This window comes from Crinia signifera, chromosome 4 (genome assembly GCF_055691185.1).
Source record: "Crinia signifera chromosome 4, ASM5569118v1, whole genome shotgun sequence".
Taxonomy (NCBI): domain Eukaryota; kingdom Metazoa; phylum Chordata; class Amphibia; order Anura; family Myobatrachidae; genus Crinia; species Crinia signifera.
The window spans coordinates 205,540,617-205,563,988 of NC_139220.1; the positions used below are offsets into that span (position 1 = coordinate 205,540,617).

Below are 23,372 nucleotides of genomic sequence, written 5' to 3' on the forward strand. Positions count from 1 at the left end.
TGCTTTGTAGCATGGTTTTATTGAACACTAAACTCAGTGCACTGCTGACAGACTGATGACAAGATGGGGTACAGACCTTCCCCTAACCACAAGCTACAGAGCTGCCCAGGGAAGCCACACAAAAGAACACTTACAGCACAATGTATTGGGGGTACAGTAGAAGAGGAGTGTGAAGACAGCACTACATATTTTCCGGGGATGTAGTCCGCATCCTGACAGGATGCAGACGAGGAGTGCAGCATTATGAAGAAAACCAATTACTACTAGAGGGAGTGTGATGAGCAGCAGGAGAAGTGCTGTGAACACACATTAATGCCTCTGTCCCACAACATGGAGTAATTGTGGCTGCATTTGTGTGCTTTCATAATGGGCAAAACCGTCTAAGTGCAGAGAAAAGGAAGGGGTGAGCGAGAGCTACTGGAGGATGACAAAACTTAAGGAACTGGCACAACCCGCATAGTATTGGTGAAACCAGACCCTGGCTGCCAGCCAGTTAACACGATCACACAGTCCCCAGTCTTGAAGAAACCACGGGCTTTACCTAAGAAAAAAAACAAATAGTATTAAAGAACGGGACATGAGCACAAAAGCTCTGAAGTAGTATGTAATATCTGTGTTGCAATGATATCTGAAAGTATATACTAATCTTGCCACGTACTAGAGAAAGATTATATGTACTTTGCCATTAGTTTGTATATCTGAATCCATGCAGTAATTTACAGCATGGTGTAAATGGGCCAATTAATCTGTTTTTACCACAGTGTGGTAAATGACCAGTTATCGAGTGAAAACACATGGGATCCGGATCCAAATACATGTGTTATTGGCTGAAAAACTTGTCTCCTGGGTCTGCTCAGAGAATACTTGCTAATTAATGGCATAAAGAGTTAAATCGGATAGCCCCATCAGAAGCCAAGAGCTTCAGCCTATGGGATTCAAAGAGTCCAGAGAGGAAAAACAATACTGCAGAAGCTTACAGTACCTATCAGATTTGGGGAATACTCCTTTTGTGGACTAAATTAAATACATGTGGTACTATTTAAGGATTGACTACATCCCCCCCCCATAATATTTACACATTCCAATTAAAGGTTTCAAATGCACATTTGGAAATCGGTTTGGTGCATACAGAAGACCTTGGTAAAAAGTGTGCTGGAGGAACTTTGTGCCATGAACCATACTATGCATATTTCACTATGCGTTAGTCATGTTTACAGTACCTAGTGATGAAATGTGAGGAAGTTTACATCATGCATGGCCTTTATTCAGGTTTCTCAACTAAACATTTTATGAAGTCTGCCATCCTACACCCATCATACCAATATCCATGGCAAAGTTAACTCTGTGGTCCACATCTTCTGCCCAGGCCTGATTCACTGGCTCTTTGTATAGTACAGGAAAGATGCCACGATAGAGATGCGCTTGACGTGCGGTCTGTCCATTACGGGTCACAGCTATGATTGGCGAACGTGGTCGATAACGAGATACCAGATGTGCAGATCTACAAAGATAATGCATGTATACTAAAAAAGGCAGGTTACTGTATTAATCACTATAATAACTTCTAGGTAACCACCTTCACAACTGTTTGCTCCCATCCTATTAAGGCTTCCATTGTATTCGAACAGAAATTATAAGTGGCCACAAAAAAGATGATTCACCATTAACTCTACTTAAAATCGCTAACAGTTTCCTATAAGCCCACGTAAATTTTGGGTACTTGTTTTCTAGCAGGGAGCCCACTAAGTTATTTGCTTAGTGGGCTATTCTGCATACAGAAATTGCATTGCACATCGCATCTCATGGCTTTTTGTGCGATGCGATGTTCCCGTTCCGTCATTCCCGCCCCCTGTAAAATTCCCGCCCCCTGTAAATTAGTTTAGTTAACACATGTAGTCATTACTGTGTCAACTGTATGAATGGGTTTCTAAAACAGCAGCACTATCCACGCCATAGCGTAGTAAGCCCCGCGAGGGCCAGCGGAGCGCATCCTCCCACCTTTTCATACCCCCACTATCCACGTCGGCATGGAGCTGATTTTATATAGTGTGGTGAGCGCAGCGAGCCACCGAGCCCGAACCGTGGAAAGCACAGCGGATTACTTTAAATGTATTCCACGTCTGCTCGCCACACTGTATAAAATAAACTCCACACAGACGTGGATAGTGGGGGTATGAAAAGGTCAGGAGGACGCGCAACGCGTGCGCTCGCCACGCTTCGGGGTGACAAGGATAGTGGTGGTATTTTACCATATTAACTACCGAGATCGCGTCGCACCTCACGGCACAAAAAAAAAAAAAAAAAAAAAAAGGCCATGTGATGAGATGTGATTTCAGTCAGGGTGCAGTGAATAAATTAACTAAATGAACTGAGATTGCATCGCACGGCACAAAAGGGCCGTGCGATTTCACTATGCTACCATACGTATGCTAATTGGGCTCCCTGCTAGGAAACAAGTATCACATTTTGTAGTAGAAAACACACCAACCTCACCTCGGTCTTCAATGCCCTGATGGCAAGCTATCGGCACAGAAGCGCCGAGAATTTGCCGTCAGGATATTCCACGAATCTGGTTCACTCACCATTTGCCTCCTCACTTGTTCCCTGAGGTGTGGTGGAATATTAAAATGACAGCGCTCGCCACAAAATGCAGCGGACTCTCTGCATTTACAGTGAACCTCACCATTTAAGGGCATCCTCACCGGCCTCTCATGGCAAGGAAATCAGCCCTTCCATTAAATATGGTGAGGGGTTCGACGGAGAGGATGGCTTATTTTCAGTGAGGAAAAGCCACCCTCTCTGTACAAACTCCCTCGCCGGCTGAATACCGCTCCATATGGTAAGAATTTACATAGCTTAGTTGCTTTTTAGAGAACTCCTTCCCATGTACCAGCAATTGCTCCCGAAAGGACAGATAACTACTATTCTCTTAACACAACATGTTCTTCTATATCCATACCAAGTGCCCAAGGAGCTGGTCCTCTACTTCCTTCTAGCCAATCCCAAACAAGTGCTTGCTTACTGATCTTAAAGCATTGTTTCAGGTTCCTGTTCTTCTACACTTTGAAGAATTACTAGTTCTAGAACAAATACAGTCTGCAATCTTCATTAAACTAATACTCTAAAATAAAGGAGAACTGATTTACTGGATCTGCATCTACAGAAAAATAACTATTATGGTCAATTTAACTATTGTTTTACTTCAAGAAAGCAGAAACAAATTTAAACTTGTTTTTTTTATTTATTTTTTTAAAAAGCTTAGTAGTCATTAAACTGTATAAGAGGTCATGAATAGTCTACATGCAAAGGAAACTGCATGACCTTGTAACAGAAAGCTGTAGGCTATAAATACAGCCTTAGAAAGGTCATCAAGTGAGGATCCACAGGAGAAAAGGTCATCTGAAATAAGATCAGCAATTTCAGCTGTCCAGAGTACTGAAAAGTCCTTTAAACCCTCCTCAGCCAGTGATTTATTCATCCTTAAAAACACATTTACCTCTCAGATGTGTCTCCCAATAGCCACAGTACACAACTTTGTTATAAGCGCCCTCCTACCTGCCAGATTTGGTAAGCACGATGATGGCTCCACTAGAGCATTTGAATGATGCCTCTACTGCTCCAACAGCAGTCGCCTCTGTTGGATCTTGGGTCAGCGGGGACACACGTCTCAGCTCCTCAAACAGCTGCCGGTGGAAAATGGCTGCTTCTGCCTCGCGAGCGATCTAACAGTGATTGGATAGTGGTGCCGCATATGCAGTGCAAGGGATAGGGGGAATAGGTGAATGAGCAAGGAGGGGAGAACAGGATGGGATGGGAAACATTCACATCAGTCAAGCTATTGGTTTTGTTAGTGACATAACCTCTTACTTGAAAACATTCAGCAACATTCATACTCTGACCTGCCTCAACTGTGGATTGGAAGAGCATGAGAAGCTGCAGCGCATAAGAAACAAAAAAAAAAAAAAAAAAAAAAAAAAAAAAGTAGTGCAGGCATAAATCCTACCTGCCAGATTCGGTCAGAACTATGATTGCCCTTGCTAAACACTTAAAAGAGGCTTCCACTGCGCCTACAGCCATTGCTTCCGCAGGATGCCTGGAGCTAATGTTGAGACGGAAAAGTTCCTCAAAGAGTTGGCGGTGAAAAACAGCAGCCTCGGCCTCCAGAGCAATCTATGAGCCGGAGGAGAGGAGAAAAGGAACCAGGGCAAGGAACAGGAGGATGAGAGACACAGACCAAAGAAAGAAAATAAAAGCAGAGTGATTCTCTGCATCAATAACCAGAAGTCAAGTTAGAGTGGAAGAGCAGGAAGCAATAAGATTACAGAAGAAAGGAAACTAAGATAGCATAAGAGAAAGCAGGGATAACAATGGTAGCCAGACATTAATGATGCCGCTGTAAACTTAAGAGTCCAACTCAAACAAACAACCACATACGAGGACAAATATCTTATTTACAGTTTCTGCAGTTTCAGCAGATTCCGTTGCGCTATAGTAGAGGTCATTGAAACTTGTGACCGACCATAAACACAAATACAATAGAAGAAGCCGATTGTACACACACGATGCAAAGCAGGTAGCAGTGATATCAGATAAGATGTGTTCTATGCCCTGACAAGATTAACACTGTATGCATGTGATAAACCAGAAAGAAAATGGAGCCATTACAATATATTAAGTCTATCTTCAAACGTGACTCGAAGGAAAAATCTTCCCTTGCAGAAACATTTTTTTGCCCCAAAAGCGTTTCCCTAGGCATTGCCACAGATGATTAGCAATGTCTGGCAATTCAGACAGCCCAGCTACTTGTATTGTAGTCAGTGTTACAGTCCGATGGATTGTACAAATACTGCACCCTTCAAGTGCTGGGCCAAAAACAGTTATGTGGACCGCTAAATAAGATCATGTTCAAAGTAACAATAGACCTTTACTATAAAATGTTAAACGCAACCGTTTTACATGCTGCTTGCTGGGACTTGAGAATTTTGAATTTAAGGGGGAACCAATCAGCTTACCCCATATGGTTCTGTGAACATCTATGGCAAGATGCAGCAAGTCAGTTTGCCAGGTGTAGGATGCTAGCCGAACGCTGAAGTTATCTTAAAAGTGGTAATCATTTACAAGGCATGGCCAACTAGTACTGCACACAATTTTAATGAACAAGTTTTCCTGACATACAGTATTTCCTTACAATGTATGTGCCTTGTATGTGTGTGGTGTGATAACTGCACAGACAAGGCTTCAGAACACCATGCAGCATACAGCCTCGCATCTACAACCCAGCAATGAGAAGTCAGTCAGCACAGTTTACATGTCAGAAGAGGAATGGGGAATGGAGCGCACACGCTACCTGAATCTGCCAAGCCTTGTAGTGCACATGCCACCCTTGTGTGCATAAACCTGCATGTGCATGCAGTAGGGGACTAGTGACATTTATGAATTAGAAGCTTGAAAATCCATACAATGAAGAGGATTTAAAGATGGACAGTTTATTTCAAAGTTCCAAGATTTTTGGCATATAGTCAGAAATCAAACTGGGATTATGAGCTACGGGGTGCTCAATAGATTCCAAGGATCTTTACATTTATAAATCTACTGGTGCACATAAAATAAATGGAACTGCTTTATTAAATGTTAGGGTGACCAACTCAAAACAGGAAATCAAAGAGACAGGCAGAGGTAGGACTAGAAAGTTACGTAGCTCATTAGTATCCCTACAAAAAGTTGTAAATGCATCTACAGAGAAGTATCTGTATATATAGATACCTAGCATCCTCATAGTAAAACCCATACCTATATGAAGCAGCAAGAGAACGCAAAGGTGTACGAGCACGCTGGTGCACCGGTAAGGCTGCTGTCAGCACTCCCACATTAGTTAGAACAATGCTCCAAGGACTGTCTCAGTACCATGCACATACTGGACAATCCTCTCCCCAAGCAGGTCTGCAGACAAGAACATCCCCAGTCTGCGTCAGGGGTCAAGCATATGGTGGAACTGCAGGATAGATTGCTGGTGTATCACCAGGAAATTAGGCACCTTAGGTGAAAAAGGGATATTAAAGCAAGAGGGGAACAATCAGGTGAGCGCAAAAAGTAGCTGCCAGCGCTGGTTAAGTAATCTGTATGCTACCTCCTTTCTGTCCGCGCAAAGCTTTAAGCAAGCAAAGTAGCACATGCCAAACCAAACCACATCTAAGACATAATGCAGCAACAACTGCACTCATTTAGGTTACATAAATTCACACACACACTATACTATAGTAATACAGACGTCGTGTGCATATAAATTAAGCAACCATATCGGTTGTATGGTAATTCTATGGAATATTGTTTAATCTAGTACTCTTGCATCTCTAATAGGATTGTGTACTCACAGCGTGTTGCATGCGTACTGCCTCCAGTGGGTAGTCTCCTTTGGCGGTCTCCCCAGAAAGCATGATACAGTCTGCCCCATCCAGTACTGCATTGGCAACATCACTGCCCTCAGCACGAGTTGGACGTGGCTTTTTGATCATACTCTCCAACATCTGCAGGAAAACAGCATTTCCAAGCTCTAACAAACACTTTATAAAATGACACTTTTGTAGCACATCAATTGTAAATAAGGGATTACTTACCTGTGTGGCACAAATCACAGGTTTGCCTGCACGGTTACAGCGTCCAATCATCATCTTCTGGGCAAGGAATACTTTTTCAGCAGGTATCTCAATACCAAGGTCACCACGAGCCACCATGATGCCATCGCTAGCATCTAGGATTTCATCAAATCTATGGGCAGGTATATAAACACATTATACGGTCTCACTAAAAAATAAAAAAAAAACACACCCATCCAATAACTATTCTACCCCTTTCAACCTCCACCTCCTTCAACCAATGTGCCACAGACCTCTCACCAATTCGTCCCATAAGCCCCATCCCCTTGAATGAATAAATCTAATTACATATCTAGTATAGAAAAAAAAAAAATAAATAACCCCACAACATTCAGACTTGTACACAAACATCCGCATTTGTGTACAAGTCCAATGGCAGAGCAGGTCTTGCAAGCTCCCAAATGGCTGCAGGTGTATGGGGTGGGACAGGGGCAGAAGCCACTTCTTGCCTGGCTGAGCAGTACCACTAGTCATTCTAAGTAATCAGATGCTAAAAGGAATAGCCAAGGGCTGCATCCATCACAATGATCCTATGCGATGCATCTTCACATGCAGAAGTCAGATTGACTCAGTCAGCATTTGCACAATAATTGTACAGCTGCTTATCTGTTCAGTACTATGATGAAACTGGGCCTATGAAAGAACGGACTATCCAGTGAGTGCCTTGAATTTGACAGTGTAATATTAAGTAGTGTGATCTCGCCTCCACAACATAACTAGGCATATTAAGTTCCACCTTACAGAAATCAAATCTTTTCATGCAAACCATCAATATCTGACCATCTGTTCCTACCTTCGTACACCTTCATGGTTCTCAATTTTGCTGATAATTTTGATGTTTTTTCCTTTCTCCCCCAGAACATCTCTAACCGCTTGTACGTCAGATGCCTTCCGAATAAAGGATGCGAACACCATATCCACCCCCTGCGCAACGCCAAACTGCAGGTCCTCGATGTCCTTTGCAGACACAGCAGGCAGGTCTACAGCTGCTCCAGGAAGATTAACCCCTTTTTTGCTACCCAGGGATCCACCATTCTCCACCTCTGTTAAAACGAAGTCACGACCTAGATACGGGAAGTAAGCATTAACAAAATAAATACACATACACACACACACTAAAAAAAAAGTTGATTCTCTCTTTAGGTATTCTTAGCCTAATGTACAGCTGAGGCTTCATACACCTGGTCTCAATAAGCCATGTGGTGTAGGATGCAAAGCAGATTCACAGGACTGCACAGAGTAATTTTATATGTTCCAAATCTGTGAGGCCAACAGAACTGGCAGTGGGAAAAAAAGCTGAATTGAAGCACTCTATAGTGCTTTATCTATACTTCTCTCTGAATAAAATTGCCTGTGACACTTCTCTCAGATATCATCAATTTCTCAGGACTTCCAATTTCGCATTAATGAAAATTTTAAATACAAGTCACAAGCAAATAATTGTATTATGAAAGATTAACATTTTCCTTCAGCTGGAGTAGTTTGTGATTAAGCTATCTTGGACCAGGTGTTGTCTGCCATCACATTCAAGTTGTCCATGGCCAAAATAGGATACACAAGCCAAGTCATACCCATCTATAGGATTATTATTTACTAACCAATCTCCTTAACCAGCAGGGAAATGAGTCCATCATCTACATAAATCTTGCTGCCTATCTGCACAACATTGGTAATGTTCTTGTAATCAAGCCAAAGTACATTCTCGTCGCATTTCTCCTGGAAGGCATCATCCAGGGTGATCTTCAGAACTGCCCCCTTCTTCAGCTCTACCTCTGCTGTGCCACTCTGAAAGAATGGAATACATGGTATGAAGACAAGATGTTCCCACCCTTCTACAATGGAAGACATTCTCTTGCTTAGGTTGCACTAAGATGTAAAGCAAATGGCTTCAAAATCTTGGTAAATGAGGGCATTGTTGAGTCATACTACAGGCATAATATAAAAAATAAATATATACATTTATATTTGTAAACCAGTGTTGATTTTTTCTTATTGCAGTATACAAAAGTGGTTGCAATATAAGATACAGTGGACATTGAATAAAGATACATATCCAAACAGTTTATGCATATTTGTGACCATGTCATAAGTAATAATAGAAAACTAAAATATTTTCCAAGAATTATATGTTAAACAATACCTAGCCTGTGTATGAGCTGTGTAAGCTATATACAGAGGCGGCCTTTGTATAGGGAAACTATCCAAATGCATAGGGCATTTGGAATTCATTAATTGCCAGCTTAGGGCCGGCTCAGCTTGAGGGTGCCTGATGCCATTATTTTGTGCAACAAGGGCACTATCCCCTCCCTCGTTAACAAAGGAAACTTCAGGGTGCCACAATGTGAAAAATTAGCAATACAAGGTGGTATAATGTGAATTAGGAGCAATGCGGAGTGGCTTAACATGTATAAGGTAAAAGGGGCACTACTGAGAGGTGTAACAATAAAAGACAATGTGGCGTAACACATACATACAATAAAGGGACACTACTGTGACAATGTAGCATAATTTGAACTGGGGAACAATTGTGTTGCCACGCCCATTCTAAGCAATAACCCTTTTTAAACTATGGACACACAAGACCGTATGCTTTCCTAAGAAAACAGACTTAGGGGCCTTGATCGCTTTATACCCATTAGCATTCTGCACATTTTAGGATCTGTAGCTTTTGGAACTTATATGCACAATACTCACGCCTTTGATGAGTCCTGTGCGGATTTCTGGTCCCTTGGTGTCCAAAGCAATAGCCACAGGTCTATAAAGAATGGGATTAGAAGCAAAGCTCTCTGTGGCTTCACGGACATTTTTGATGGTACCAGCATGGTACTGTTAGGAGAGAAAACAAAGCAAAGGATCAGAAGTTTAGTTTTTTTTTTTTTATTAAAAAAGCCAAGCACTGTAAACATGCATTGTATTACAGCTACTGAAAGAGTGGGGGAAAAAAAAAAAGGAGTTTCAAAATTACAGGTAGGAGCCGCTTGGTTGTTTATCACTATTAGATCACTTTTTGTAGCTTGATACATCTGGTTCAGGGTGTACATTTCTGCACACTTCTGTATAGGAAGCACGGACTACAGTGGTTGAACTAAGGCACTGCTATTCAGAGCAGGATAACAGATAAAGCATAAGGAGGCACACCTCGAGATAATAGAATAAGGCAATTGGAAACTGCCAACTGGCCTAGAGCATGATACAAAACCTCACCTTTGCTATGGTCAAAACCTTGAGCAGATGGGAGTGGTTCTTGGGTACCTACAACTTTTCTGAAGGGGTCCTCAAACTATTTTGCTCTGGGATCCCATCAGACAACATTACAGGACCCCAGCAAGTTACTGCAGAAGGTCAGCAGACAGCACATGTATGGCAGCATTGTGGAGGAACAAAATTATGTGAGGAGTCTAATATAACAAACAATTCAACAGGCTTTTCAGACTCCTTGAACCACTGACTGAGATTAGAAAAGTCATCAGCCTGATGGCTAGCAACATGGAGTCGCGACCTCATGCTGAGCAGGTCAGTACCCACAATTTGAGAACCGCTGTTCTAAAGTGACGGGAGCAATTAAATTGTTTATGACCACCAAGGGTGCCCACTATTACGCCAACACAACCAATATTTCATGCATTATTGGGTGCAACAGACAAGAAGTAATGGGGCTGACTGCGGCACTCATGCTCATCTGTGGGACAATTGAATACTGATGGTCAGGTACACGTTACATAAGTGCAGCTAAAAATCAATACCATTCCCCTTTATGTAGTGAAGTCATTTCAGGAGTTAAGAATTTGTAAGTGGTCTACACTGGCAAGCAAGTCAGTGAAGTTTTTATAAAACCGATTAATAGTATATCTGATTTACATAACATTTTAAATGAAAGTACACCATTATTTTATTACTAGTAAGCCTGCTCGAAGCAAATGCTTAGAAAGCTAGTATGCAACTTTGTGATTGCCTCTGTTTGCACATGTGTGAGATGTAATGTCACTGGCTGCCAACAGCTGGCAGTGTTTCACTGGCTGCCAACAGCTGGCAGTGTTTCAGAGACACACAAATGGACACTAGACATCTAGATCAGTGATTCCTAACCTGGGGTAATAGTACCCCTGGGGGTACTCTGCAGACCAGTTGGGGGTACTTGAAAATAATATTGGTAATGGCGGACGATGAAAAGGTCTTTTGATGGCTGAAGGAGACCCATTGCCATGGTGACAAACCATGTTGTGTCATATGCCTGACCAGCAATCCACTGGGAGCTTCCCATGCTGCCCTCAGACACCAGCAGTCATCTGCCCAACACTGACAAAGGTGGAGGAAGCAGCGGCATTAATCCTACCGGTGTTAGCGGGAATCCTGGAGATAATACACAACCAGTGTCTAGACACGGAAAGGCATGATGCCTTGCTGTATACTACTCCTCCTTAATATAAGGACATGCATAAGGATCCACATACCGCTAAGTACTGTCCATATTTCAAAATGAGAGGAGGGATACTTATCAATGAAAAGCCTAATCAAGGGGTACGGGAGAGAAAAAAGGTTGGGAACCACTAATCTAGATGATTAGACAATACAGAATAGGCTGGCGCTATATAAATGTTGCGATTACCACCAGATGGTACTAGGTGGCGCTGTTACACTTGCAGTTGCCTTCTAGCCTCCTGCTAACCTTCACCATTAACATCTGCCTTTCCTCAGGGGATTAGGTCCACCAATTACCGGGATGCCATCTGGTCTTTCCATTGACATGGCTGCTATTGTAGACTGTGCAAGGTAAGTAGGGCATTGGAGTCAGACACGGTCACAAGAGGAAGGACCAGACATGAGACAGAACAGAACTCAAGCACCCTACCATGTGTGACTGGCACAGGGCCACTGCGGCATCTAGTAAACACTAACCCACAGTACTGGAGATGGGAAACCAAGCACTGGATACGGAACTGCAACGGTCGAGGTGTTAAGTGCCACAGTCCCTGATAGAGTCTAAATACAGGCAGACAGAAACCAGGGCCAGATTGCACACAATACAGGAGTAAACAGGTATGATCAGCAATAGCACTAGAACCAGCCCAGAGCTTAAGGCGGGCCGAGTAATATAGGAAGCAACTCCCAATGAAAACCAGAAAGGGCGAACCCCCTAATCCAGTGGTTCCCAAACTGTGCGCCGTGGCTCCCTGGGGTGCCTCGGGACACATGTAGGGGTGCCCTGGGTTGGTGGTCCAGGACCAACTCAAATTATTAATGGTTAATTATTTATAAGCAAAACCAGTGCTGGTGGCTGCCAATCATAAAATGTGTACAAACAAAAAGGAAATCCTGCCCTGTATCACATAACTGACCCTAATAATCGCATATAAACCCAGTCTAATTAAAAAAAAAATTGGCCTAGGGGTGCCGTGAAAAAAATATTATATTCTAAGGGTGCCGTGATTCAAAAAAGATTGGGAACCCCTGCCCTAATCACCACAGCTGGACAGCCAACCACACAGGTAGAGGGCTAATGGCCTAATTATGACAGGAGAGACTACATATACAGTACAAATATATAGCAAAGGGACAGGTCACCTAAACAATTCCCAACTCATGCTAAATGATAGGAATGTTTTTTTAGTGTGTGGATATCACATAAGATATTGGACCTGATTTGAAGACAAATGCAATAAAAATTGACAAAAATAAGTTTGTTAATTTGTACTTTACATATAAAGTCTAATGGTGTGTACACATGGTACAATTCAGCATACAATTTTGACTATATAGTCAAAATCGCATAGCTTTTTTTTTTTTTACCTTGCAAACCTGATGCGCACTCGCGCACAGCACAAATCGAAGCCAGATAGACAGGGCTGCATTGACTATATAGTACAGATGTGTACTATCTAGTCCAAATTGCTGGCATGTCTTCTGGCTTGCCGTGCGATTCGATCCCGAGGCGATCGCATCAGGATCGAATAGCATGGCCGCCGACCGTGTGTACCCACCTTTAGGGAGCACTAAAAGAAAAAAATCTGATCTCCACAGCGCAATTAACACTTCTGCCCAGGTTGACACCAGAAAAGCTTCCACCAAAAAAGCTTCAAGACATGTATAGGAATAGCAAAAGTTTGGTGATACACCCACTGGCGAAATGTAACAACACTTACACAAAATATTGGTTTGTATAAGTCCAGATTATCGGATAATTGATCTATAATAGCTTAAAGACAATAGCAACAAACAGGACCATAGTGTGATATTGTCTGGCAGTTCTGAATGATTTTAATTCAAGCAGCACACTCACAAAAGTAGGTCATATATGCTTGGGTGATATGTTTTTATTCTATGCGAGTGCACCATTAAAATTGTTATACTTTCATAACAAACAGTATTGCACTATCCGGCTCTTTTACCAGTTCCATAGGTTCCAAAAACCTGAGGCGGAGAACACAAATCAGATCTGGCTTAAAGACCCTTGATATGCGCATATATGACCTACTTTTGTGAGTGTGCTGCTTGAATTAAAATCATTCAGAACTGCCAGACAATACCACACTATGGTCCTGTTTGTTGCTTTTGTCTTTAAACTATTATAGATCAATAATCCGATAATCTGGAGTTATACAAACCAATACTTTGTGTAAGTGTTATTACATTTCGCCAGTGGGTGTATCACCAAACTTTTGCTATTCCTTTAGGGAGCACTGCCAGACATTGCAATGCATTTTCTGTAATTGAATGGGTGGAGTTACCATAATTTACTTTGAATTTTTTACTCTCCCTCTGATTCTGGCCATATTAACGATTTTGAGCTTGTGCAGAGAAACCACTGTTCTCGTTTCTTAAAGACAAAAAGGTATGCAGAAGCGCAGTCTGTTCTTGCAGATGCTAACATATTGTACATACAGTATGTCAAAGACATCTGTACCTGCACAAGCCAGATCAGCCACCCCCACATGGCTGGAGAAAGCTACTGTGTATAAACGGATACGACCAGCGATGGACAGCACTTAAACTTTTCTTCTCATGGTAGGAGTTTGCCAAGGCTCAGGTGTGAAAAAACAAATGATTGTTTCAGGCCCTTATTTTGTACCAAGGACAGGGTACATGTAGATACAGATATTAATGTGGACAGTTACAGCTGTGCACCAAGTAAAGTGGCCTAGATGTGCCTTCGCATAAGGACACAAGTAGTCTACTATAGCCACAGGTGCACCTGACCTAGAACCAGGCCTATTATTTCTAGAGAATGGATTTTCCAATGTGCAGAGCAGATGCAGAAAAATATTCCTGCACAATATTCCCACTTTGCATACTGAGTCATTTCATTGGCATAATGATGTTAGAGCCTCACCAGACGTTAATGTACTGTGCGGTTTAATTGCTTATTGTAATAGTAGAGGATCAACACAAGAACAGATTGCAGCTATACACAGTATTTTTCAGATTGTCACTGGCATAAATAGGGGGCTCAATTGAAAGTCAGTTTACACATATAGGAAGGGGTTTTAATGTTTTCTTTATAAACAAATAAAACACATTTTTAAAGAAGGCTGCTAAAGTCATTTGCAGGGAAATAGACATCCATTCACAACAAATTGAGAAATGGCAGACATTTTGGTTTTAATTTGGCAGGAACTTACTGTACATTTATAGATTTTATGCCATTCCCTAAGTAAATAGAACTACCAATGAAGAAATCTATTCAGAGGATTTTTCTACCGAACCATTTGAAAAAAAAAAAAAAAAAAGTGTCACTGTTGTTTTTAAAATAAGAAAAACTATCAGGACACCAATATAATGTGAAGTTTGTACAGACATATGCTAATCATATAACTGTACCAATTGAGAGAATCTGGGAATTTTTATTCAGGTGGGGTGTGGAATCTGGACACTGTAGCCATAGCAATGAAAGATACAAATTTTAATATTAGATTTGATAACCCCGACAGAGTTGTCCTGCTGCATGCCAATTAAATTAATACAGCACACATTCCTATTTATTTTTACAAATATCTGTTATGGTGCTTTAAAAAAATAAAAAAAATTTGGACAAGAAGACTATCCAAAGAATATTCTATTTTTAAAGCAAACAGCTGCAGAAGGCAGATTGGATTTCTTAAGTGACCTTCTATGCTAGACCTGAGAGGGAGTCACTAGTGTACAGTTCTAACCTCATGTGTTCCATGGGAGAAGTTCAAACGAGCGACGTTCATTCCCGATTTTATCATCTCTTTTAGGATTTCCACTGCGCAAGATGCTGGTCCTAGTGGGAGAATAGGCAAAATAATCATGAGTAACAAAGCATTGTGGAAAGCGGTGTTACCCTATTGTAGAAAATAAAATATTGCAATATTACAACATGTTGTCTAGACAATAACTTAATACCGTCCTGAAAGTGTAGCCGTTGTGGGGTCATATTTAGTCTCCTTATATTTATACTTTAAAATGTGTAACATCAGGTCAGTAACAATTGAGATGCCAGAATACTGCACCTTTTTAAAATCTAGATTACACACATTTTCTTCTATGTGGAAAGGTCTCCACAGATAATAAAAAACATACCGATGGTGCAGATAATGCCTGTGTTGCGTGCCACTATTGGCTCTGAATCTATGTCCAGGCGGCACATGTGTTCCAAGAAGGTGTCTGCTGATGCTGCATGCAGCTGCTGTGTCTGGATGAAGGCACTGCCGGCCTCAAATACTTGGGACTTCGACATGGTGACCTGCATAGAAAGTAGAGTTAATGTTTGCTATACTAACAGTTCACATTTATGTTAGATCCAAAAAATTTCCGGCCATGCCACTGATTAATCGATGTAGGTCATTGGTGCACCTCCTACCCCCCCCCCAATCACACCCCGAGGTGCTCACATCCGGCCAGTCCAGACTCTCTACCCCAGCGATCGTATGCTGAGGCTCCTGCCGCCATTCAGTGAGCAGACTGCATTCGTTGATTGTGAAAGTTTGTGACTGCTTGGGAGTTCGGGCGCCTGGGCCATCCCGAACATCCTTGAGCCTTCCGCAGCGGGCTGTCCCAGTAGGTGCCTCCAGCTGTGCACCACCTCTAGGGGCACCCCCCATCACTCCTCCCATGTGCTAAACTCCTGCAAATGCCGACTCAGTAACCCCCCACACCGGGGATCTTATGCTGGGGCTCCCCTGTCGCTGCCATTCACAGAAGCAATCAGTGGCCGGCAGCAGGCAGGCTCTGGGACAGTCGGGGCTATTCGGGAGTTAGGGTGCCTGAGCCGCCGCTAACATCCCTGAGCATGCCTGGTCACTGCTGTGAATGGCAGCGGCAGTGAAACACTGGAGATCCAGAGTGTGGAGTTAGGACTGGGCGGCGAGCAACAGGGGGAAGCTGTCCCTAAGTTCTGTGGTGGGCATTTCTGGGTCAGGACAAACCTGCCCTGGTAGGGTTGTCCTGCCCCAGAAAAACCCACCACTCAAAAGCCAGCTACTAATTGTCAACAGCCTGTTAAAAATCTGTACATTCAAATCTGATTGGCTACTACTTTTATCATGATGTAATAAACACCCCACACCCCCTCCTACCGATGTAAAGTGGAGATCGAGTAGAAGGTGATAAAGCACCAGCCAATCGTCTGTGAAAAACGGCAGTTGGGGCATATGTGCCTGGTAGGTTGTCACCTTCCACTTTCTTCACCAGGCTTAATACATCTGCCCCAATGACACTAGTCTAGCATTTACAAGACATGTAGTAAATAGGTAAAAGGAGAAGGAGTTGTGAGAAATGACTATGGGCAGAAACTCCATTTGAATATTACAGCATGCATCACATCTCCTGAAGAGATTAGTCACTTCCTACAGAAATCACTTTCAAACATTCCAGTCTAGTGAAGCGCAGTCTGACATTATGCTAACCATGCCCTTTATTTAATAAAATAAAAGGCTGCTCACCTAATTAATGTAACTGACCAGAGCATCTTGCTACAATATAAACACACACATCCTAAATGGAATTACTGTGTAACTATACTACAAATTATATCGACCTATTTCTGGCCCCAGATGTGTGCAGGATGTACAGTACCTTATGAAATGCTTGCTGCTCTATTCCCGGAGACTGACAACGAGCTCCTGTAACTGGCCTGCTATCGTCTCGTGTGGCAGCATCATACCACCAAGAAGCTCCGCCCTCCCCCTCTAAGCTATGCAACGTGCAGCTGCACACGACCAGTCAGATGGAGGAGACAAAAACCAACATTTCTAGACCCACTATCGTATTCAACACACACACACACACACACACACACACCTATATTGCATAAGGACTTCCACTACTTTCAAGTTCGGTAAATGCCCAAAACTACAACACAATAGGGATGTTAAAATGATTTTTAATAAATCCACATAAACTCATCAATTTAAACATTATCCAGCAAATATAAAATACTTCAGCACCTTATAAATCATGGTGCACTTAACCAATTGCATACAAAACCACTGCCAGAGTCTTCATTTTATATGACTATTTGCGAGATGTTAAAAATCACTAAAGTTAAGACAATTCAAAACTTTAAGAGTTAGAGAAGTGGACCATAGTAACCAGCTTCTCAAATATGTAGGACAGTCTACATGTTAGTGAAGTTGTCTTTTGAAAGTTTGATACAACTCCCCCTAAGGGGGTTATCTATCAAAGCTGGTAGATAAAGTGCCAACTAATTCCCCTTTTACACTGCTGCAAAAGCCTGGGTTTTTCCCTTGAGAACCTGTGTTAGAGGTGGTGTAAAAGGGGTTATACCCATGTCCCTTTACACAGGACTTCTACCCTGGTCCTGATCAGGGTAGAACACGGGCAGGACCTGGGTAGAGCGCAGTGTAAAACTGGTACTCCGGGCCATCTGATCTGGCTCCCATTTACAGCAATATGGGGGGGGGGGGGGGGGGGAGCCCAACCTCCGGACTGCAGCATCTGCAGGTTCGATTAGGGGGGGGGGGGGGGACACACACAGCAACGAAGGTAGGGGGGAGGTGGATGGATGCCTGTGTGTGGCATCCATTCACCTCGTGGACTGGGACCCCGAGGGCTTGGGGGGAACCAAGAAGCTGCTTACCTTGGTGCTGGGCTTGCCCCCAGCGGGATGATCATGGGTCCCGGCCGGGTATCACCGGTCCAGGCGCACCACCTCAGTTTACACTACGGGTAGGCACCGCGGTGTAAACGGGAAAAATCCCGGATCCGACCTGGCTTTGATCCAAATGCCAGGTTGTATCCGGGATTTACGTATTAAAAGGGGTATAATCAGTGCTAGACATTTTAAACCTCAGCCTGTAAAATGTAAGGCAGAAGCGGATTGTGTACTAGTTGATTTAACAGCAATGTCTTCAATGAGACTAGAATGGGTCCCTGGCTGGGGAAGTCCCTCCAGTACAACACATTGAATTTTCTGAAGGATATTACTCAGCTATAATGTTACATTCAGAATACAGGAAGTCTGACTATCATTTAGGACAGTAGTTTAGTAATACCAACGTTTAAAAGTTGCAAGTGTCACATGCATACAACATCCTTTTATTAAGGTGCCAACACACTAGAAAGATCGGTGATCTTAAGATTTCTCTTGGACTCCCCATAAGTCCTGGACAAAAGATTTTGTGTAAAAGAGTACAATTTGATGAAGATTTATCTTAAGAATTCTGAAAAATTTGAACCCCTCCGATGGTACACCCAAACAGCCGACTGTGCCCAAACACGACCAAGCGCCTAAATTCCCATATACCTGACTGTGCCCAAACTCTACCAAGCACGTGAATGTACCTAAAACACGAGTGCACGAACCCATGAGCGCTAGAAAAAAAAAAACATCTGTAGTGTGTGCGCACCTTAACACCCCGACCTTGAAGGCCAGATGGAAAAAATAAGTGACAGGCAATATTAGCATGTGGGTAAGGATGTGGCAGGCGCCCATTACTTATAATGCATACCGCACCAAACGTGTCAGAATTAGCCATGCAAACTACTGGGCAAGCGACCCAAAAAAGCCGTCTTAGTGGATTTCTGCTTGCCACCTCAGGAGGGTGGTGCCACAAATGGGCACCCACACCCAGGAGCAAATTTTTTAATAGTTCCGTTGCACTTTAGATGAGCTGCAGCAGTGCAAAACAATCACATTCACCCCACAGTCAGCAACAAATGCACTTCAGTGAGGGAGCCACACAGGAAAACACAGACAATTATAGGAGTTGACCTAGTCACGGTCATTCAATAGTGGTCAACCCAGGTACCTGCAAAACAAACCAGAATGAAGAAGCACTGGTTAAGGTATAAAGCAGGGGTCTTCAACCCATGGCCCGCGGGCCACGAGTGGCCCACGGAGCTGACCTCAGTGGCCCACTGCCCACCGGCCAGCCATGCACAGGATTTTTTTTTTTTTTTTAAGTAAAATAAAACGCTGCCGAGGGAGGCAGGGTAATGGAGTCCCCCCGGGTGCCGCCTACCCGATTTTTCATTGACTGCAGGCAGGGCAGAGGAGTGGATCCAGCGCGGCTGAGGGAGGAGGAGGCACGTCTGGTGGGAGCTGGGGAGTTGGGACCCGGCGAAGCTGCGGGAGGAGGCGACGCAGCTGGCGGGAGCAGGGGACCTGGCGCAGGAACTGCAGGAGGAGGAGGCACAGCTGGCGGAGGGGACCCGGCGAAACTGCAGGAGGAGGCATGGATGGTGACCCGGCAAAGCTGCAGGATGAGGAGGTACAGCTGGCTGGAGCAGGGGACCTGGCAAAGCTGCAGGCATTACTGGGGGCATTGTGTGTGAGGGGCACTGCTGGGGGCATTGTGTGTGAGGGGCACTGCTGGGGCATTGTGTGTGAGGGGCACTGCTGGGGCATTGTGTGTGAGGGGCACTGCTGGGGCATTGTGTGTGAGGGGCACTGCTGGGGCATTGTGTGTGAGGGGCACTGCTGGGGCATCATATGTAAAAGCAGGAGTACTGCTGGCATTATGGTCTGTGGCATAATGGGCATCAGTGTGGGGCATAATGTGCAATGGGCATAATTGTGTGGATTAATGTGTAATGGGCATCACGGTGTGCGGCATAATGTGTAATGGGCATTACGGTGTATGACATAATGTACAACAGGTATTACGGTGTGTGGCATAATGTCTAATGGACACTATGGTGTGATGCACAATGTGTAATGGGCATTACGGATAAACAGTGTAACAGTTTATATTGATTTAAGTAGCCTTTCATTGTTTGGGCTTGATCTTTGAGGCATACTAGTTCACTGTGTTGGGCCTTCATGCTTATATGTCACTGTGCAGCCTTCAGTCAACTTAAGCGTGTGAGGACAAAGACCATTCCTGCGGTAACCAATGTCTGGTCATGCAGGTTGCAAAAGAGGTGTCAGGTAATTGTTTTCCTGCTAGTTCACACTCTTTAAAATTAGACCACGCCCTTATAATTAGGCCACACCCCTTTTTGGGAGCGTGCCTACGGCGCGTGCAATTTATTCAATATCAAATTATATATGGGGGGCCACATATTTCACTGTTTGCACTGGATCCCAAATTGGCTGCTGATGACTATGGGGGGGGGGGGGGGGGGGGGGGGTGTGTGTGTGTGTGTGTGTGTGTGTGTGTGTGTGTGTGTGTGTGTGTGTGTGTGTGTGTGTGTGTGTGTGTGTGTGTGAGTTTAGTGGCCCTCGGGCTTCACTGGGTTTTTTTTAGGTGGCCCACGTTGCGGTTGAAGACCCCTGGTATAAAGGGTCAACTGGTAGAAGACCAACAGTGAAATGGTCAACATGAGTTTCACATTTTTTTGGTCCAATTTGTACACTTCACGAGGACTCCAGGTTAGTGTGCCACTTTGCTCGCCATGGTTTGGGCAAGGTGCTACAAACGTCACACTCAAAATCGCCAGTGAGTCCACATAGATGGTAAAATATTTTCCAAATGATAGGTAGACAGTTATTCACCTATTGCAAAAGGTGTGCCAAGCAAGCCATAAAAAGCGCATGTGTTAAGGCCTATACACACTGAGCGATTGAGCTGTAAGTCGCTCAAAACACCCAGTTTGAGCGGCTTTCAGCTCAAAGCAGACCAGTGTGTATACCCGGGCGATGAGCGCTGCTGCACGCTCCCGCATCATCGCCGGGAAAGCCGTTCATCTGCTGGTTATACCAGCAGATGAGCAGCTTTCAGGACGGCTTTGCACAGCTCTGCGCTATGCAACCGCCTTCGGCGCTGGGCAGGGGGAAAGTCGCTCAGTGTGTATGCACTGAGCGTATTTCCCTGCAGCAATGATTGGCATCATCGCTGTCCATACACGCTGGGCATAGTCGCCCAGTGTGTATGGACCTTTACACTATGGAGGTCCATGTTGACAGACACCAAAAACAAGAAAAAATTACATTAAATTTAATTATTAATGTTGACCTATTGATTGTGCAAACCTTTGCCTGTGCATCATTCATGGTTGATCTATTGACTGTCGACTCTACAATCCACACCCATGGTAAATTATGAAAAAAGGGCCAAAATATAATTAAAAAAAAAATATGTCGACCTTTCCAGGTGTCAACCGGTGCCAGGTTAACCTTGTGCACATAGAGCTAGCAACTAGACATTTCTGATGGGTTTAGCAATACTCTTTACCAAAACATTTTGGTAAAATCTGGATTGAAGCCAAAACTTAAGATGTATATATTCTATTGCATATAAAGATATGCGTTATGGGTCCCAGTTGAACCTTAAGTCTAAAAGTTTTGCTTAAAGTATAAAGATGGAATTAACGTACTCAAAATGAGTGAAAGGAGAAAAAAAAAAAAGTGAAAGGAGAAAAAAAAAAAAAAAAGGGGGGGGGGGCTAAAACAGCCATCACGGTGTTCATTGTCAGATGGTATAAAATATACCATAAGAGATACAAAAGCAGCACCAGCCAATCTGTTCCTAAGTGCCATTTTTAAAACTGGTAGAAAGCAGTGTCCTTGAAAAATGAAAACAGGGCCAGACTTAAGATACCTTTCAATTAGTTAAACCACATTGCTTGAATAAGTTATGCATAAATCATGAGTAAAGAACAAATAAAAGAGAACCCCCTGACCTCTACAAGAGACCTTAGACATACATGCTACAAATGACCTTGCAAAGGGCACACCGTGCATCCCGCTACAGATGCTTAATATAGACGCACCATAGATATCCAAGCCTGCCAATACCAGTCAGCTTTAAAAAGCAATGCACAGAAATGTCAGATGTGCTTAAAAATAGCTATAGTTTTAGATTATTAACTGCACTAATAAATCCGCTAGGCAGCCTATTTTTTTTATTTTTAGGTTTCATTAGCTTTTTGAAACATTAAAAAAAGGGGGGGGGGGGCGCAGACATACAGCATGAAAGTAGTGTCTACAGTGGTGCCATTATATCTGCAAGTTACAACAGTTCGCTACAACTGGAGTCTTGTCCTGGAAGCTTATGTAGCGTTACTTAAGGGGTGGTACCACCAACCTGAACTACATACTGTATGAAGAGCATAGTTAAGGATATACAAGTTACATATTTAAGCAATGGGGTGGGGTCCCCAAAAAGCTTCAAATGCATGCAAGCATATAAAAATGTATGTTCTTTAAAAGTTGTTTTATAAATGATCAGTTAGGAGCCATATGAAATACTGAATGCAAGAATTACACAGTATATATATCCTTAGAGTACTCAAGAACAAGAAATTACTAGTTTGAATCCTTGCAAAAACAGGAAAAATAAGTGGCCACTGGGCTAGCAATCTAAATTACTCCATGAAAAGTAAGGGGCCAAGCAGCCACATAAATCCCCCTACCTGCCAAAAAAGACACACCTCCCCGCATCTCCATGGTAACCACTGATGCAGCAGTTTAGGGGGAGCAGCCATCTTTATACTCCCCAGTATTTCAATATACGTAGAATAGATTAGAATGATAATTTAACGTGCACCAATATAGATAAATATTATATGTATTTTCCTACGCACAAATAGAACAGAACACAAAAAAAAAAAAAAAAAAAAAAAAACAGTCACTCACTGCACATACATACATGCATCAGACGTTCGACTGCCCATTGCTAGAAGTGTACGGATTAGGAGGACAGCTGCCCACGGTGCTCCCCGCCCTGGCACCCAGTAAATGTCAGTGGATTAGTACCTGTATAGCTATAGGTGTGTCTGTGCAGTTGCAACTCGCTCACTCTCTCTGCCTGCTCTCCTCTCTCTATCCGTCTGACAGCAGCCGGCAGCTACTCTTGTTTGAAGCCAAGATATGATCCCCGCATAGCCGAATCACAGTCCACACCTGCCGCACAGATCGCTGCGCCGCCACTAGTTCGGTGCTTACGCCACTCTTTATCCTGTATAGACTTCTCGGGTGACCCTCTCTCAAAAAAGGTCTTCTGAAAGGATGAAATTAGTCGTAAGCGCGTTAAGGTAATTAAAAACACGTATGGTCGAACTACTTTTTTTGCGCGGAGGTAACATTATATCTCAGTATTCCACGCCCTGACGCAGTATTTTAGTGTCCAATCAGAATGCGCAAAGGAATCATCTGCCGACTGCGTGCACGAGGTCCTAAAGTGCGCAAGCGCAAACCATCACATCACCAGCATTGACATCACCGCGATCACACCAGCCATCTATTTCTATAATGACTGGATTGATTGACTGCCTGTGTCATCAGGATTGTGGACAGGAGAGATGCGTGTCGTCAGTTTGATTACGGCTGTTCCGTCCCATGTGAACTTTTGAGACTTG

At 43.3% G+C, this 23,372-nt stretch overlaps 1 protein-coding gene across 2 annotated transcripts; it reads right to left on the minus strand.

The window, feature by feature from the left end:
• PKM (pyruvate kinase M1/2) lies at positions 1–22,955 on the minus strand. 2 transcript variants are annotated; one of them, XM_083183540.1, is made up of 11 exons: positions 22,771–22,955; positions 15,192–15,354; positions 14,801–14,892; positions 9,348–9,479; positions 8,252–8,438; positions 7,447–7,717; positions 6,615–6,765; positions 6,372–6,524; positions 3,556–3,722; positions 1,320–1,501; positions 1–541 (listed from the first exon to the last, which is right to left on the minus strand). In XM_083183540.1, the coding sequence occupies exons 2-11, from the start codon at positions 15,346–15,348 to the stop codon at positions 435–437; spliced, it is 1,599 nt and encodes a 532-aa protein (XP_083039666.1). In that variant the 5' UTR covers positions 15,349–15,354; positions 22,771–22,955; the 3' UTR covers positions 1–434. The 2 variants fall into 2 exon arrangements, with proteins under 2 accessions (XP_083039666.1, XP_083039667.1); XM_083183541.1 differs by lacking the exon at positions 22,771–22,955 and adding an exon at positions 16,686–16,797.
• Positions 22,956–23,372: the final 417 nt, after the last annotated feature.